Source organism: Ptychodera flava, chromosome 13 (assembly GCF_041260155.1).
Source record: "Ptychodera flava strain L36383 chromosome 13, AS_Pfla_20210202, whole genome shotgun sequence".
Lineage (NCBI taxonomy): Eukaryota > Metazoa > Hemichordata > Enteropneusta > Ptychoderidae > Ptychodera > Ptychodera flava.
In genome coordinates, this window is record NC_091940.1 from 20685231 (window position 1) to 20704775 (window position 19545).

The following is a 19545-nucleotide window of genomic DNA, read 5'->3' on the forward strand; positions in this document are numbered from 1 at the left end:
GCAAATGTACAAAGAAGTTAATTTCGTTTTACAAGGATTTTACGAGGTCTGGACGAAAACAAGAATGTATTTGAATTATATTAAAAGGATGATGAAGGTAGTCAACACTTAATGAAGGAACATGAGAATTTCTCGTGATGGGTTTGCAACGTGTCACAGTGACGTTTAAATATTGATTGTGACATGTAAATTTAAGATCAAAACCTGCACTGATGTTTATGGTTGAATGTATCATTTTCATATCTATTGTATGATCAAAGCCACGCCTTAAAGATGTTTAAAATCCCATTCTAAAACATTACAAGGACAGAGAAAGACAGGGAACAAGGAGACAGGAATACAACAAAGATGACGGCAGGACAGAACGACCAACGATTACACCAAGACATTTAGACAACGGGAGAAGCGTATTGGCGATGGCACCTGTCAAGCTTGTCTACCGAAAAATAAAGTCTATGTTGCACCAACGAAATCTGAACGTCTTGTGTACGTCTCAGCAGGCCAAGATGAGCCAACGAGATAAATCAACCACGAGAAGAAAACGAATAGTAACAACGTTCGATATGCGAGGCATGTAAAAACGTTTGTTCTGACGAGAGTGAGATTTAATAGACACCCGCAACTCTTTACATTGATCACAAGAATTCCAAGGAGTCGTCAAATTAAAGGGTGGGGATAAAGTACAAAGTTAGCTTCCAAACAGGAAAACCCACGGACTCTCATTTTGTACCCGGGTGTCTACACAAATTTCCACCCGTTGCTTCGCTTAAGGCAGAATGCACCTAGGCATATATATTTGAACTATTTCCTACTTCCTACGGAGTTCAAACAAAATTCCTTTACAAATGAATGTTAGATCATAGACCCTCGAGAAAAACGAGAAAAACATAGACCCTCGGGTTTTTCTCGAGGGTCTCTGTTTTTCTTGAGGGTCTATGGTTAGATTGTATGAGGAAAAATGCATGAGAGATGCTTGCATATTAGTCAAGTTATACAATGATCTTTATCATGGAGCTATAATTTTAGCTGCGTGTGTTTATCAAATCAAACGCACTAAGAAAAACTGTCGACTCAGCATTTTTTGCAGGTTCTTTTGTACCGAAAGAATAATCTTGGCACTTTATCTTGAAATGTATTACGGTGACACCACTTTTTTAATGGAATTTGCAAAATAAATTCTTATTCTAGGTACTTTGTGAAAGCTTCAAGAAAATGACGATATTGCAAGGAATTTTCCTGCATGGCTTCATGCAAACCAATATAACGGTGGACTGGATTGATACTACACTATCCATGGGCAGATAGTAACCGAAGCCACGAGTGAGGATTTGTATATAGTGAACAATGCTTATGATACGTTACAACATTATTGTTCTGCACCGATAATTGCAAATGCTATTAGATACACAGAAACGGGCGTTTAAATTATTAATTCTTTGCTCGTACACTGCAGTTTAATTTTGCTTATGTGGTTGTAAACCTATGCATGGTGAATATCTGCAGAAGTAAGTTTGAGGAGGCCGCTACTGATGTTGCAGGACTCAAGCCTCATTCACACTGTCAGCTAGACTTGGTACAAGTCTGTGATTTGTTAATGTTTGAGTGGAGTGAACGCAATAATATTTTGCTTTCATGTGAAAGGCTCGCGAGAGTGGAGTGGACGCGATGAGTCGGGTGAACGCTATACAGGGGAGTTTCACCCGGAATCCGGCAGAAACTAACTCACTATACTGCGCCGACTCAAAGGTAACGCATTCAATCGCTGGGAAAACATGGCCTTGGCTACCAAATTCCGAATAGGTTTGTACGAAATAGGAGAGACACAAGAGAAACTATTATAAATGATTTTATTTTTTTTAAATTCACCGACTTGAACCAAGTCTAACTGTCAGCAGGTCTTGGCGGGAAACCGAAAGCTTGAATTGTGATGTACCGCGCCATTGGTTCATTGCCACGTAGCGACTGAACAATATGCGACACACGTGACAAAAATTTCATCGAAAGTAAATTCACTCAGCTTTAATATTGACTTTGTTCATGCAGTGCAAATGTCTCACTTCCCACTGTGTTGAATTAGTCGCATTTATAATCGGAAGTCGAAGATGCTAAAAGCTTAGGTAATGTGATTGACTGTGACATTGCGTTAAGTAAGCTTATTTTATATCGCTGAAAAGATGACTGGCAATGTTTTTATAGTCATGACAAGTCTACATAATTGTTACATAGTGAAATGTTTTGGTGGGAAACAAATTCTTTGTGACTGAAATGTTGTAACACCAACATATTTCACACTTACGGACGACAAACTAAATCTGAAATTCTGGTATGGGTCTTGCGAGTGATCTGTTCACAGGGATTTTCTTACAATGGGGAAAAAAGCTAATTCTTCGACCTTTTCGGTGCGGTGAACACCGAAGTCAATTTTGTGATCAGCTGATCGACAATCTTTTCGTCAGGTGACGGCTGATGATTGTGCCTGACATTCAACAGGGCTTCGATAATTAGCGCGATGAATAAATTAATGATGAAGAAGAGGGTCAAAATCACAAAGGTGATAACCAGGAAAGCTGAAAAAAGCGGATTGAACTTTCGTGTCTCCTCGTCAACGTATCCCAACATAAGGCTGAAGAGAGACTCGTACGCTAACAGTAAGTTTTGAAAGCCCCGCACGCCGGCACCGAGTAATACGTAGGCAGTACAGGCGAAGGCCGTGAACGTAACGGCCAGCATGGCGAAAAAGCCGCCTAGCTCTTTGCTGGCCGACTTCAAAGCCGAAGTCAGGAGGTAGATTCTCGGGTTGATCCTGAGCAAGTGAAGGAGTTTTAGAGTGCCCAACAACACAAGCAAGGCAATGACGTATTCCAGTGTCTGGGCGAGCATTGCAGCTGTGTGAAAGCTTATGAATTGGTCCGGTGTGTCACTGTGCTCCTGTAACGTCCTGTCGGCAATGACTTGTCGCATTATGTAAATCGCTATAGCACTCCAAGAGGCCAAAATGATAAGGAGCTCCAACCAATTCCACACATTTTTAAAATACTCCCTCCCCAACAGATACATCTGCTTCCCTTCAACGAACATGAAAAACAAAATGAAGAGTATATAAACAATCTCGCAGGTCATCACGAAGAGCATAAAGTCAGCACTGTAGCGATAAAACTTCATTGTCAGAATTTCGTACTTCTTGAGCAGTCCCCCGATTCCTGGACGCTCGATCAGCAACGTCACCATACCGAAGAGGTTTGCATTCGCATTGTAGAGCGTAAATTCGACGAAGAGGGCTCGCGTCTGGTCATCAAGCCACACTCTGTCTCTAAGGTAGTTGATGGTTTCAACCGATTTAACCCTGTCGGTCGCCAGGTCAGCCACATAGCCACCGCCACTGTATATTGCGGCCTGGCCCCAGTATGGGATGCTGACCGACTTCTGATACGACCAAGGACTGGCGGGATCTTTGATAGCGCTCCGGTTACCTGGCGATGGTTGCCATGACGCGAGGTAAGAACTGGTATCTTCATCACTCCGGGAGTATTCCCCGTGGCATTGGCTAATAGTCATGCTTGCACTTTCGACCATTGAACAAGAACCTATACGAAGACAAAAAATATTTAACGACACATGCTTAGGGAAGAAAGCACCTGGGGGACAGAAATTCGGACTCTCAAATTCTTACAATACTTGTTTGGACAATTCTTACAATACTTGTTTGGACTACCACTTGTGGGGACTCATTTTGAAGCTCATGGAGTAAATAACGTTTTCACTGGCTTATTTTTGGTAAAATCGAAAATCTAATTTTGCCTATATACAAGTGAATGCGACACAGGGATGGCGACCATTGTGAACTTTAAGTGTAGAGGAATATTATGTTATTCGTTTCTTTCGAACAAAATTTTACACAGTGATCCCTAACTATATCTATTTTCGAAAGAGAATGGTTTAAAGCCCCCTTACGGAAGGGTTTTTCAATTCCGAGTCGCGTATTACCTTGAGCATTTTCAGGCCGAAAGAAACGAGATAGCACGAGAAACTATTTCATGCCTAGCGTGCATTAAGTTAGAAACTATGTCGTGAGCGCGGAAAATAAACGTTTTTCGTGCTCACGCAATATTTGCTTGCTTTTTAAAATATTCCTCAACTGACTTTCATACTTTTTGATCCAATTTCACAAACGCTTTCGTCCTTGTGGGTCCTACTAGTTATATCACACACCAGGGTCAATGAATGATTTTATGTTTTCAGTAAATCAAATGATGAATCTTACTGGTCACAGCAATAGTAAAGTGACTGGGACATATTTGAAGACCTGAGGTAAGTTTAATATTTATTTGCACATTATCTTGATTATTGCGTCGTAGCTTGTTCTTGTTTCTGAAACTGAGTAATAACCCCAGGTAATCCGAGCCGTGTGAGGGCGTACATCTAAGGGAGAAGTTATTACCTGTAGCCGCGGCATACAAAATTGAATTTTATTTTATTCCAGTATTGTTAGACGTTAAAATTTGTTGATATCGTTGATCAACGTTGACAGAAATGAATCAAATCCTCAAAACTTAAATTTCGCAAAGATGAGGGAACAATCAACTTGCTTCCTGTTTTGCAATAGAGTATAGCTGTGCAAACGCAGCTATCTGTTGGTAGCGTGCGTCGCTATGCGCGTCATCAAAAAGTCATATCCGCCACGGATATGGCGGGGTTGACCTTTTGATGACCTGCATAGCGACGCACGCTACCCCGCCAACAGATTGCTGCGTTTCCACGGTGAGCAATAGAGTACCCACCGTGATACGTATCAGCCTATCTCAAAAAGCTAATGCCGCAAGGCACAAATTTTGCACGTTACATGAGAATGTTGCAAAGGCGGTAAAGAGAATTACTTGTATCATACACGAATATTGATGGCGCAAATACTGCGATCTAGTCGGTCGAGATGTGAAAATAACCGTGTTATATTCCCAATATTGCACGGTTCGAACGGGCACGAGCTTTCAGCAAGCGAAAATTCCCTTTTGACGATTCAAAGCAGGATTTAAATTGAATATTATGATATAATAGCAATAAACCACCTAAGCAACGGGCATACAACTCGATTTTGACAAATTCACTATCGCTCGTGCACATATGTCGTGAACTGTTAAGTCTCGTGGTATACCGTCGCTGGGTATGGTTTATTGCTTAATTATTAAATTATTTATATTCATACTGCACTAGGGTTAAAATTAAATCAAGGCGGGACGTTCATGTAAGATATGTTGGTCTGTGAAGAGAACCTGCTGGGTTTGGACAAATGTTGGGAATTTATGACTTACCCTTCTTGTTTCGAATTTGCCGAAGTCTCGCTACGCCCACGAGCTTTGACGCCTGGTCGGATATAAAACCAGGTTCGTCGCCGTGCAGACCCGGCAATAACCTCTCGTAGGTCCAGTTAAAGAACGTGGAATATTCGTGAAGCTGGCAAATAAAAACAGCATATACGTAACAGAGGACGATTTTTTAACACCTTGCACAGATTTCAGCACTAGCAGGACTATCATGATTGGGGAAAGTTTAATTTAAAGTCGGTGAATGCATGCAAGAAAAATTGTTGCGGCGACCTGAGCTGATCTGCAGATAGTTACAATTTAAAGGAATTCAGTCACTTGTGTCTATAGTAGCTAATCACTACTTTTCACTAGGATGGCTACGCGTATAAAAAGTGGGCCATTGTATTGAATCTGGCGTATACGCCCCTTTTACCATATATGGATATGTGCAAACTTGCGTCGACCGTGTAACTTTAACTCGCGGGAAGAAACACTCCACCGATATTACTGGTATAGTATATTCCGATATTTCAGTTTTCATTACGAAAAAAGCGTCACTGAAATGACAAAATCCAGTGACTTAACTGCTTAAAGTTTGCAAACCTGCATAAAGATATCAAAAATGCATTATTTTCAGAAAAACAGCTTAATCGGAATCTATAGTACCAATAGAGGCAGAAAGACGCGAATGAGAGTCTCGATTAATCTGGTCAACTCACCCAAATTTTAAAATTCTTGTTATTGAAAAAGATGTTCTCCACGTTTCTGGACATGTAATATGCCTGTTTATCCCTCTGCCCATGTGCTATCACCAGTAGCAACCAGATGAAGATGAGATACCCGAAGATTTCGCGTAGCAAGGCATATATTTTCTTAGTTATTTCTTTTCTCTGCCTGTATATATCTACCGTCTCCTGCTCAGGAGGTGAGTATATCTTTTCATGGAGGCGATGTTGGAGGATATCTTCATGGCGCCTCTCCAGACTGTTTAGATTGTCTAGATACGGATGAACAACATAATTAAACGATTAAAGGCTGTCTGTACGGTCGCCATATTGAATCTGTCACGGGATCGAGAAAGTCAAGCCGTTGTCTTTGTTTACTGTCCCCTACATATTGTTGGTGATACAAAAGTTGAAAAATTGTTCTTAAAACCACACTTAACGTGTGTAAAGACTACTTTGTGTGACGTTTCGGGCACGATTTTTATGTAGGGAGAACGATGATACAGGACGCCGTCAACAGACTGAATTTACATTCTGTTGAAAGTGTGTGAGAGGCCTCTCGACTGATTTTGACCCTGAGTCAAGTAATGTAAACCGCTCAAGCAGGACTAGACCGTGCCTAATATACTGCATCGGACTCACCAACAGACAAGGGTATCTCTTCGATATGTTGGCTGCCGTCGTCTTCTTCGTCCATAGTCTTAAAAACGAAAGCTGTAAATGCCGCCACCAAAATCACCTTGGGATATAAAATCGTGATAATATGGGTCTATGAATGCCAATATATTGTCCCTCGAAGTTAAACGCAGCGGCATTGATCGCTACCTTGACGAGATGAAATTGTCGTTCTTTGACTTTCTTGACATTCTTTCGATTTTTTGTATTGAAATCTACCTATATTAATTTTGCGACCGAACATATGACTGAACCCTTCGGTTGTCTATAAAGTACTCAAGCTCTGTCGACACGACACGTGTAGGTACTTCGATGATTTGACATGTCTGTTATCTACCAGAAAATAAATCAATTTTCTTATGCGTAACAAAGAATATAAGGTCAGAGCAGAAATCTAAAGGAAGAACAATGCGAAGCTTCGCGTATGGCACAGGGAAAAGCGTCAAAACAGAGAATTTGTCGGAATCACTTTTAGGATAAAATGAAAAGTTATGTGCTGACAAGACAAAATGGCTAAATCCTTTGTGTACTGCTATGTTGAGGGAAACTGGGAATCTCAATTGGCAGCCACAAACTGATGACGTAAAATCGCCGTACAGAAAACACAGACGCCTTGTAATTATGGCACTGTGTATCGTATACGGCGATTTGACGTCATCAGTTTGTGGCCATACCACTTGTAAAATGTTGTCTCTCAAGTTTAATGTTCCACAGATCCTACATCATGAAATTATTTTAGGCCTGCACGGTTAAATAAGACGTCCCGCTTCTCGAAACAACTCACCGTTATTGGCTGTTCAACGAAAACGCTGTCTAATATCGACACAAACATTGACACCAGCCAATCAATGGATCTCTTCTTGCCATACTTGAGTCCGTAGAGCATTACGTAATAAGCAGAAACTAGTGACGTAGCTGCTACAAGCAGCCACCCAACGTAGACAAACCACCAGGGCAACCTGCTGCTGACATGACACCGACAGGAAGTCTCCCTTGTATCTTGCGATATTTCACTCGACATGATTTGAAGTGAAGAGAAGTTGACGACACTGTCTTCTGACACGGCACTAGGTAATGTATGGCCAGATTCTAAGACCATGGATTTGTCCTCAATTTTCAGTTCTTCGGATATTGTTTCATCAGAACGTGTATCATCTGGAACTCCTAACTGTCTATTTTCGGATGAAATTATACTATTCTGTAGCATCTGAGACACCGAGTCCAATTCGGTGAGCTCGTCAGTCTCAAGGCAACTTAATGGAGAAGATTCGTCTTCTTCCACCTCAGTCAAGCTACATATCTCCAAAGACAGACTCTCGAAGGATTGATACCGTCCCACGGAAATGCCACTTTTGGACAAGTCACAGTCCTCCACCGATTCAACCCTCGTTTCCTGCGGCCTGGGCTCAGTATATCGGAAGATCTGGACGATGAGCAGGTTGACAGGGAACACCACTATGCTACTCTCTATGCCGATGATCAACTGCTGCCAGGTAAAGCTGAACACGCCGAAGTCCATCTTCTGGTCATGGGGGTCGGTAGGAACTCCGTAAAACATAATGCTCGCCAGCATGGAACACAGCAATAGAGAGAGGGCGCACGACAAACGTTGCAGACGTGTGAAGTTGCTCCTTGCCGGTCGACCCAGAATTGAGAACCAAAGATGGCGGTCCCGCAGGTCCTTGGCAGTCTTGGTGATGAACAGGTGTTTAAACTTTCTAAGGTCATCTTCACAAGCAACTCTGAAGTATCTGTCAATCAAGCCCTGCCCGACGTCGACGGCCAACCACGAATTGCACAGAAAATACCAACGCTGGTCAGTCTCCAGATCGTGTACTATCACGTGACCGACAAACCTGTCGTAAAACAAGGATTTAAAACTTCTAATGGACTTAGGTCAGATATGCATGGGTAAACGTTGTGATTTTAAGCCATATTTTGGTGAAATACGTGGTACGCATCTCCAACAAAAAGGTGACTTTGAAGAGACTACGAGCCTTGGTACACAAACACGACAAACTATACAACTAATGAACAAATTCCTTTATACATACCACTCTGGATAGTCTCCTGAGTTGTCGTGCCAAAGCCTGATAGCCTCCACGTCACCCATCGATCGGCTTGTGGTCACGAGGAAAGAGTCGGTCTCTCCTCGTTGCAACACCTGCCTCGTTTTATCTCGCAGCACGTGAGGTTCGCTTTGGCTCTCCGTTCCGTACAGAGTTATCGTCACGGTAGCTGATGTTCCAGCTCCTCTGCGGTATCCAGTGTGAATTGTGACGTCATAACGGTAAAGGGCAAACGGGTCGTTGTCGTCCAAAATACTAACCGTAGCCTATGTATTAGAAAAAATCATTTGTATATTCATACGCAAGTTCTTTAATGTGCGGTGAAATAAGTGTATACTTTTTATTTGCAGGGTAAATATTTGTATCCTTTTCTATCTTTTCCACCGCTTTTTTCCAATGAAACAAGTATTTATTGATCTCCTTCTCCCTAAAGTATGTTGAATACCAATATTAGTTTTTCAAGGACAAGGCATTGTGGTATAATATGCAAGAATATTAATTATAGCCCAAACAAGGGACTATGTCCTCGAGGGTAGGTGACCATTTGCCTGACGTCAGGAGGGGAATTGTCTCCTGCCTTGAGGGTACACAGTCCCTTGTTTTGGCTACAATATTATTAAATGACTCTCATATATAGTTTTCACTCCAAAGTTTTGGTTAACATGCAAAGGACAATCATGTATTCTTTATTTCCACGTTTACGAAAATCCGTTGAAAAAAATAGAACGATTTTTATCATCGTACTGCGCATTAAAGCCCCAGTATTTGTAACTTTAACCTTTTTTTATGTTCGAATTACATGTTATTCTCTTACATCCATCGTGAAATGTTGTTCAGTGAAGAAATAAGCCAAATTTGTGCTCCTGTAGTGACATACAAACGCTAAATATTGCCCGATGAGTCGGATTGCCGCGCGGGTTTGTTGACAACTTGTAAGCTGTGCACGTGACCTAGAACGCCGATACTGATGACATCATCGAGCCTGCAACATTCCTGGGGCCTTGCCATGCCATGCCACGCCACACTGCCTGGGTAATCGCCCGTGGTCGCCGGCTGAATGACCTGCGAATGGTTTTATTTTGTTCTTCTCTGTTCAAATACGTACTGCTACTGTGTTTCAGAGGATACAGAACTTTGGCAGAGGAGGCTGACATTCTATTCTGGTACAGTGTGCGTTATATACGGATTATTCAAACTGCAGTCGGCAGTGCACCGATGCGCACCCTGCAGTTGGTCACTCAGAACTCCGGGTACCGATGTAAAATCAAGACGACACTATATACACTTGGCTCACTTCTGTAGGCAAATAGCTATCAAAATTGAGTAACTTGAAGTAATAAATTTCAGCTGATTGTTGCTTTAGCGGCAAGGTGATTGCGAAATCGAAGCAACATAGTTTGGCAATGTATGGTAGACTGTCGAATGCTGTGAACGCGATGGCCTTTGGCGGGAAGTAAGGGAACCGTCAGTATTTACGACCTGGGGGTCATTCAAAAATTGAAAGCAAATACGGGGGTGCTCAAAATGTTTTTTCTTCGTCTTACTCTGTCCTCAATGACATAATGATTAATTGATAATGTATATTTTACTCTGATACATATTAAATAAAAAGAAAATAAATATATTAACAGAACAAATAAATATCAACTAGATGAAGCACGGCAAAAAACTACAAGTAGCTGCTACTACTAGCAATACTTATTATGAAAGAGAAGATAGTGACGATGAGAATGATATCGTTGTTCATGTACTCAATGGCACCAGTGACAGTAAAGATGAGGATGTCACACAGTAGTTTTCTACAGTCGTTACCAGAGGTGAAAGGAGAGGCTGGGTCATGGAAAAATGTTCTCGATAGATATTACTATAAGTGCACAGGATCTAGGACAAAACTGAACTGTTGTGAATTCATCCTTTATATTATCATAGTAATGTATATTTTAATTGACTTGTGTTCAACAACCATTTGAACATTTAATCATACCATAATGACATGCTACCCATCCAAATTTAACAATACTAGGCCTATATGGTCATAGAATGGTTATTAGGTGAGCTTTTATATCTACATATTGTTACATGGGCTCAGGTAAGCCAAACTTTCTGTTAGAGGGGGTTACTCAAAGTCATCATGGTTGGCTGGGTGTGACTCAAAATTTCGGAGTTTCTAATGTAATTACTCCGACCCCCAGGTCGTAATAATGACGTCTACCTAAACAGCTGTGAACGCCTGAGTCAGAACGATCGGGACCAGTATACGCACGGCTGTATCTCAGCGAAAATTTAGAAAAAACAATGGACCTACTGCTAAGAAATTTACAGACTCTTGGCTCTTGATGCATCAGTTTTTGAGCTTTTATACTGGTAAAAAGGCATTCTGAATACAGCGGTAAATTTCCTCCCAAACGCGAAAGGATAATACGCGGGCATTCTGCAATGGACGCTGTCAACTTTACCTTGCTGCAGGCCCCACACCAATCTCGGCCCGGGCCCGCTGCACTTGTACAGTCTACTACCTCCATGTAGTACAGCCTTACAGGACTAGCAGTCGGCCAAACACAAAAAAAAAACAGCGCCACAGTGTAAATCCATAGGTCAGAACCATTGATCATAAATTTTCAGAACCAGTGATGTTTAAAAGTTTTGTATTGATCACTTCATTTAGGTTTATGTGAATGACTTTCTCATCTGCGTGTATAATTGTCCCGGGCATTGTCCATGCAAATTTGGGGCCTGCCTTAGCTCCCTCCGATCGTCTGTAGACTACAGCCAAAATCACAGTCCTAAGCAAATTGTACAGTTGTGAAAGTCAGATATATGTATCATGAATTTTATACAAAAATATGTAAACAACAGAATCAAACCAAGAGGTTAGTTTGCTGTCGGGCCGGGCGCGGGTGCGCAGGGGACGACTTTGCAGTGAGGCCGGGATCTCTCTTGTGTTCGAACTTCTACCATGCCTGGAGCTCCATCGCATCGCAGCTAGCCGATAATTGTACTACTGTAGTCCTTGTGAGGATTAGATACCCGTTACGTTCGATATTATTTGGAAATACTTTTAAATTTAATGAGTAAGACTTTTTTACTGCATTCAAGATATAATTTTTCCTTTCTCAGCATTATCAATTACGGCAACAATATGCGAAGTTGATAGGCTGTGTTGCATGCAGCGTAGCCTGGCCGTACACAAAACTTCGTTTGAGTAGACGGAGCAGAATCAGTCCCGTCATTTATTTTCAACGAAATTTTCATTATACTCCATAATGGAAGAAACGACTAGTTCAATGATTACAATGGTGAAGTGTTGAATTTTTATTCATATATGTTTTTCTCTCTCAATTCATTCAGCACCCAACTTGATCTCCCGTACCGTCGGTCAAAACGTGCAATGCAGTGCATGAAGCCTATAATCGACTGCCTCCGTCGTTAGTTTAGCTGTTCAAGACGTTTGTTTGCACGGCTCATTATAGTCGGAACAATCTGTGAACACTTACATATTTATATCTTTACGGTATTTCACCCAACTTTCGCGCGTTTTTAGCTGAGTCTCCAGTTTCGATGGACCAGACCTTTTCGAAGAGCGTATAGTTTCTACGGACGCCACAGTAAAACTTGCGTAGATGTGGTTGAGCATGCGCGGTGGTGTGATTACGTTTCGTTTCGTGTGTCAACAAAGCTGACTTCTGGTCCGGACAAGAAGTCATTTTTCACTCATTTTACTGTTAATCGTGAGGCGGGCTGGGCATGCATACCATGCGATTCAGTATTAATTATGGTCTACTTTCACATACTGAGGATGTCATTTTAATCAAAAATATGAAAAAAATTGTTAAAAGTTACAAATACTGGGGCATTAATATATTTAAACCACTGTTATGCGGTTTGTCTTATTTTTATTCATAAGTTTTTAAAAAGAGTATTTCCCATGTGAAACATGTATTGGAATCATTTTGAAATCATGAAGTTGTTAAGTTGAAAATAGTATCTGTTCACTTTAAGTCAAATGATGAATGTGCGACCCGTGACGTCATCAACAAGTTGCCATTAAATTGTAGCGCGCGACGTTCGATATAAAGGGAATTGTAGCCCAAACTAAAATTCATTTATCGACAGTAAGCTACTCATACATGCCATCTAGGCGGGCTGAACACAATACATGATTCGGTGAAAAAAATGCCATGTATAGTGATGATCGGGATAAAATTTTTTGAATTATGGAAAGTTGTACACGCGAACAACACGCTTCAACTCCTGCAGAGACGCTGAAAATGTGGCCTGCTAGCCGTAGTAATTTCACAAATAAAATACTTATATGTAGTCCGTTCTAGTACTTACCAGTGCACGGTCTTTCTCATCTTTCTTCCTGGCAAAGACGGCCAGCACAAGATAAACTAGAAATACCGCGCCCACAGTTGACACCACGACGGGATTGTCAACAAAGGTGAGGAAGAGTTTGGCATCTTTTACGAAATCGACCGTGTTCGGCATGACAAACATAGACATGCCAAACACGGTTAGGTGGTTACAGAGGCAGTGCGTGTACGAAAGAGCGGTGAGACGACCGACCTGAAATATGCCAAACAGATAAGATACTCGATACCCGACCACAAGAACATCGCATGTCGTTAAAATTTCAAGTTAGCGATGAGCCTTTTTGGTCGTCATAATTTCAATTTTCTTTATCGTAGTGCTTGCACAGGGAAGTCTATTTGACGGACGTCGAAGCGAAGGTGCGACCTTACTGCCTTGATGTTGCAACGAGTATACTACCACAAGAACTGCTCGATAGTCATTGTACAGTTTGAATGTTCAAAAAGTATCCAAACTTCACTTCAGTGCATTACTATTTATTTGTGCTACAATCCAAGCTTTTCCCTTACTCACCCTACACCCGTCTCCGCTCCACAACTCTCGTGTTCCATCCCAATATAAGCATGCTGACGTTACCGTGAAGATATCCAAGGAAATATTCTGCCCATCAGCAGCGCCATCTATCCTGACGAGGATGTAGTAGGTCCCAGCCTCCTGCAAATAATCAGGCGATACTGACCACACGTGTTGACCATCGTTGCCGCCCGACGCCGTTCCATTGTCGCCCTTTTCCAGCGATAGATGGACGGTTTCAAGAAAGTCAGCCAAACTGGGTTTTGAATTATATCGCAAGTATAATCCAAACTTGAGATTCGTTTCGCCAGTTTCTATGCCAACCAACACTGACGCTCCCGCCACCGAGATGTTGAAGTGGGTAACAATCCTGGTGTCGTTTGAATATTCCACTGTGAATGTGTTCTTTTCTGTTTTCTGTGGACTCTGTGGCAGAAAGAACTCTATTTCTTCTGATGCATTTGAGACTGGGCAATAGCGAGACGGAAAAAAACAAAAGCAAAGTTAAGCAGATGGCGCCTAATATCATATTAAATAATAAGGTTTAAATGTGACAAAGTGATTTTAATGTCACTATGAAAACCAAAGAGAAACAATAAATTTCAGAATCGGAAAGTTTATACGAAAAAGCTGTATTACTTTTCTCGCTAAGAGCGAGATTAGGTAATCGGCGAGATTTAGATTTCAGATATGCACGTCTTCGATTAATGATTTCCGTTTCAGCTTCAGGTGCACGTGATTTCGTCAAGAGAGGGAAACCCCCCCCCCCTCGCTTCAAACCAACTGAGAGACATGTAACATTACGATTACAGTGATGAAAATCGATGGCGTCGCAAAACTGGAATCAATCCACATGTTGAAAAACTTGACGATAAAGAACATTTTCGGGATATCGCTTTACGTGTTAAAAGTGGAATGATATGGTTTAATTGGTGATCCCAAGATTCAAATACCAGCGCAGTTTTGAAAGGACAGTGATCGGTACAGCTTGATGTGAATATGTAAAGGTTTCCTAAGACTTCAATTAGTTTAACCAATGTAATTACATGTATGTCTGAAGGAAACTCACCTTGGATTGCTTGGTCGCCAGTCGACATCTGCAGACCGATGATGGCGTCCTTCACATCAGTACTGCTGCTGTCCCAGTTAAACGGATTCTGCGGCATATGCAATAGCTGAAATGACACAGGACTAAAATTATCACTGCCAAGCTATGACTCGAAGAATGTGAAATTTAAAACTTATGATGGAACAGTCTTCGGTCACCTTTGCTCACTGTAGTACGTCCAGTTCTGTGAAGAATTGCGTCACTTCAATGCTAATGTGTAATTTACTCATTCGCCATAAAGCAAAACGGTTAAAATATAATCTTTGTTGTTTGACTATTAGTGGCACATTTGTTTTTTGAAAAACAAGAAAAATAACATCGCGTTCTTACCTGTAAGTTAACGTCAGTGTAATTCCCTTTGAATGACCGCAAGAGGGAGCTGTTTCCAGGAAGCCGATATCCTACATCTGATTCGGCATCTTTGTACGCTGCTCCGTCAAGGCTTGCAGCCTCCATTTTGTCCAAGGTAAGGGCCAATGCAGGAGTTCTCAACACAGTTGGAGGCTCACCTACCACTTTGTTCACCAAAATGGCCGACTGGACATCTTCCAACGCGGTGAACGTCGACAGCGTAACGTTCCGACCCTGTCCAATAACGAAAAAGACCTCATTTTCAGAGGATTCGTACTCCATTCGCAACAAAGAAACCTTCACTTGAAAAGGCACATCGCTGGATCAGCAATCGTCATCGCGATTCCACAAGTCCCAGTTTGAATGGTCCGTACTCTAAATTTGTGATTAGACTAGCTTGCATCTACCTCTCATAATCAATCGAAGTCAACGGATGTGGCAGGTATATGTCAATTACCTACAATCTATCGCACGCCTAAAATCACCCGTGCAACTTGCGAACAATCGCGCAGCTAAGGGACTGGACATAAATTACAGGTGGGGGTGGGGCGGTGTTTTCCGAAACACCGCTGCGTCAAAAATAATGACCCTTCAAAAGTTCATGCACAAAATTAGTGACCCTCCCCCTTATCCGTGCATGAAAATTAGTGACCCTCCCCTGTTACTCAATACCCCCCAACAAACCCGCAATGCGTTCAAGACCTCCTTCTGACTTGCTATACTTTTGAAGTCCCCTCCCAAAAGGAAGGCAAAATGCAGCCGATATAACGCTTTGTCCAAAAAATATCAAATCATATGTGTGTGATAATTCATGTACTTTGCTTGAAGTGGCAGATAAAAAGTGCATGCATGTACAAAAAATGTAATATTTAGATTTCATCGATAATGTCGATTCACTATGCATGGCAGCCTATGATGAAACTATGAATATTTTTTTCCCAATACAAAACTAAGTAAATCTGTGCATTTATGTACACCTAATTATAAGTATTAATGTTCATGATTAGACTACAGTGGTTTCAAGTCAATGGTTGTGCAAGAAATTTGATTTTGGAATTTCAGTGAATGTCCATTCACTATGCATGGCAGCCTATGATGAAACTATGAATATTTTTTTCCCAATACAAAACTAGGTAAATCTGTGCATTTATGTACACCTAATTATTAGTATTAATGTTCATGACTAGACTACAGTGGGTTCAAGTCTATGGTTGTGCAAAAAATTTGTTTTGGAATTTCACTGAAATGTCCATTCACTATGCATGGCAGCCTACGATGAAACTATGAATATTTTTTTTTGAAATACAAAACTAGATAAATCTGTGCATTTATGTACACCTAATTATTAGTATTAATGTTCATGACTAGACTACAGTGGTTTCAAGTCAATGGTTGGGCAAGAAATTAATTTTTTTGATTTTCACTGAAATGTCCATTCACTCTGCATGGCAGCCTATGATGAAACTATGAATATTTTTTTTCCAATACAAAACTAGGTAAATCTGTGCATTTATGTACACCTAATTATTAGTACTTTGTGCCCTGTGGGCACAAGGTACTAATTGATGGCGCGGCCCAATACGGCCAACATAGTGGGCCGTATGCTGTGGACGCAGGTATCTCAGAAACGCTTCAGTAACTTTTTCTAAATTTGGTCTGGTGGTCACTTGGGCATGTATCTCAAACGGTCTTTTTTCTTTTTTGATTGAATCATTTTAAAGTCACTTTTTTAGCTTTTTTCTGAAAACCACTATTTTCACTTTTTCCTCAAAACCACTGATTTGATTATTGTGATGTTTGGCATGGGTGTTACGTATAGTTGAAAACCGTCAGAAATGTTCAAAATTTGGTGATACATGCCTTACATTATTTTTAAACAATATTTTTATCCATTTTATTTTATATTTACTTGATTTTGCCTCACTTTCGCTAAAGCTACCGTCTGCGCATGCGCACAACTCTAGGACAAAATCTGAGTTGAAGAATCGAAACGGACGCCATCTTGTTTCTCGGTATGGGCACATTTTTTTACACACGGTCCCCCACTGGAGGGACCGTTTTTACATTGTGAACGTTTCACTGTGTATTTCAACATGTTCTATAGTTATGAAGTTGACAGTGATGCACTTTTGCAGCTGTCGTGTATTTTTTGGTACGAAAGGCGCCTTTGATCGACTGAAGAATGATGGCCTCCGTAGGCGATAAACACTGGTACTGGCAGGCATATCAGTTCTACTGAGGAAGTAATCCACTGGCCCGTATAGGTCAGGGCTCACTTAGGGGAGAACCACTTGATTTCTGGGGGGGTATGGAGGATTTCGAGGAAAAAAAATTGTCACCAGGTGAAATAAAAGAAAAAATTAAGCCTGTAATGGCTTGAGAAAAAAATATTCTCATAATAGACAGAAATAAAAAAGGAATTGTCACAATGCTGTTGAAATGAGCAAAATTTTGGAAACTTCATTCTCATGTATTCTTTGCTGGCATGCTGCCAAAGGCACGCAAATGTTTTTACCACAAGTAATTCTTATGTGTTTTTTTTTCCAGCACTTATGATATAAGCATTCACTACTGTACACCTCGGTGCACTTGATGTTTTCCTTCCCTTTTCTGACCCAAGAAATCATGTTTCAGGATTTCTGTTGCAATATCTCAATGGTATAGGCAATATCTAGATGGGACTATTTGACTTCTCTAAATCGTGAAAATTTAAAACACAAGATAGGAGTCAATAAACTAGTGTTAAAACCAATACATTATTCTCTCAATATAAATATGTTAGAAAGATTACAAGTTGACAATGAAAATTGAGGAACAACAAATATAATGAAATACAATGTGTGAGCCTTGTTTCTCTGACCACAAAAGATAACATCTCCCCTGAGAACTTAAAAGGAATTGACTGTTTTAAAGAAAAGCAGGTATAGTACTGATCACAGTTGATTTGCCAAAAAAGTGTTCTATAATTTAAAGTTGTATATATAATAGACTTTCCATTTTGTTTGTCATTTGTTGGAATGTAAATGAATAAATAACACATCCTGTGATATGTGAAACACTGGCTTAAATTTGAAAAATTGCACTGCTACTCCATTTGAAAAAAAAATTGATGCAGGTCTGACTGTAGAAATAAAAAATGCTGTCTCTCTACACAAAAAAAGTTCCCATACCCACTTCCTGCATACCCCCCCCCCCGAAATCAAGGGTCTCCCCTTAATATGCGCATGCGCACATAACAAGTTAGCGTTATTTTTCAAGACTGCCATCATGTTTGTCGGTCAGTTGCGGATTTTGACGTTTTGAAGGTTTTAGCGTATATTTGATTGCTGTCATGTATTTTTTGGCACGAACCTCTCCTTCGATAGACTGAAGAATGATGGCCTCCGTACTCGATAGAGGCAGTTCCCGAGATAAGGAGACAGGCCGTTTTCATTGGTCGCAAAGATAATGCCCAGGGCTAAAGCGTTGCAGGGCGCATGCGCAGATTATTGCCATGCTGCCTTACGTTTTGAGAGGACGTATATGTAGTAGGCGACGCTCCCTGCGTTTGATTGATTCTTCAGGAATCCTGTCGAATCACGTTATGTTACAATTTTTCAGTGTACGAAATGTTACCCAAGCAGCCGCACGTTATGAAATCGAAAAACTGTATACGATCTTTAACACCGGACCGCAAGTGTAATGTAAAGCTAGCAAAACCCACAGGTATAAAGTGGAGTTGCCGTGTACGCTTAGAGACACGCTTACGGTCCCCACATTTGTGGAGGGACCGTGATAGAGAAACTACTACACGGCAACTCCACGTACCTGAGGTATAACCAGGGTCCCTCCTCAAATGCCATGAGACCTTGCTATAACGTTGTGCTACATCGATTCTCAGAGTGCTGTTCTGCGCGGTAGGGGGAGAGAAGCAGTAACATTTGATAATTTTAACATAATGACCGTAGGTCATCAAGTTATTGTGATGGGGTTGAGTGGATGTCGGAGAGTGAAAATTGTCCGTAAACGACAAGAAGTCAAACACTGCTGAACAGACTGTGTTGATATTTGGTACAGATGTTAGGACCATATTCAGGTTCCGATTCCTCAAAATGGTGCCAAACGAATCAGCGGTTAGATAGATATGGGAAATTGTTGACCCTCTTTTTCTACTAATTTATTTTAGGGGCCTTCCATATGTGTATTTTTGGAAGGTACACCAATACTGCACTTTGGACTGTTTTATGAATTATGGAATAGAAATGAGTGTTAGATGAATGCTAGAAACATGCAGGATGCACTGAATGGAAGTATCAGAGATTTCCATGCTCTTTTAGGCATCAAAAGCGATAAAAATAACATATTTCATATTTTAGATTCTCACATTTGAGACGACCCTAGGCATTTGTCATATTATCTCATATCTGCTCACTTCAATCTTCAGTAAACATCCT

The 19545-nt window shown here is 40.9% G+C and overlaps 1 protein-coding gene across 1 annotated transcript; it reads right to left on the reverse strand.

The window, feature by feature from the left end:
* Positions 1 to 2066: 2066 nt before the first annotated feature.
* LOC139147048 (polycystin-1-like protein 2) lies at positions 2067 to 15394 on the reverse strand. The gene is made up of 10 exons (XM_070717900.1): positions 15092 to 15394; positions 14723 to 14828; positions 13654 to 14120; positions 13105 to 13335; positions 8755 to 9035; positions 7485 to 8556; positions 6668 to 6764; positions 6020 to 6297; positions 5307 to 5448; positions 2067 to 3584 (listed from the first exon to the last, which is right to left on the reverse strand). The coding sequence occupies exons 1-10, from the start codon at positions 15392 to 15394 to the stop codon at positions 2380 to 2382; spliced, it is 4182 nt and encodes a 1393-aa protein (XP_070574001.1). The 3' UTR covers positions 2067 to 2379.
* Between the last annotated feature and the right edge of the window lie 4151 nt (positions 15395 to 19545).

Coding starts and splice junctions, on each gene's coding strand:
- LOC139147048 (XM_070717900.1), bottom strand. CDS start 15,394: ATGGAGTACGAATCCTCTGAAAATGAGGTCTTTTTCGTTATTGGACAG. Junction 14,121..14,722: donor TGGCGACCAAGCAATCCAAG/GTGAGTTTCCTT, acceptor GCTATTGCCCAG/TCTCAAATGCATCAGAAGAA. Junction 9,036..13,104: donor ATGAGAAAGACCGTGCACTG/GTAAGTACTAGA, acceptor TCTAATACATAG/GCTACGGTTAGTATTTTGGA.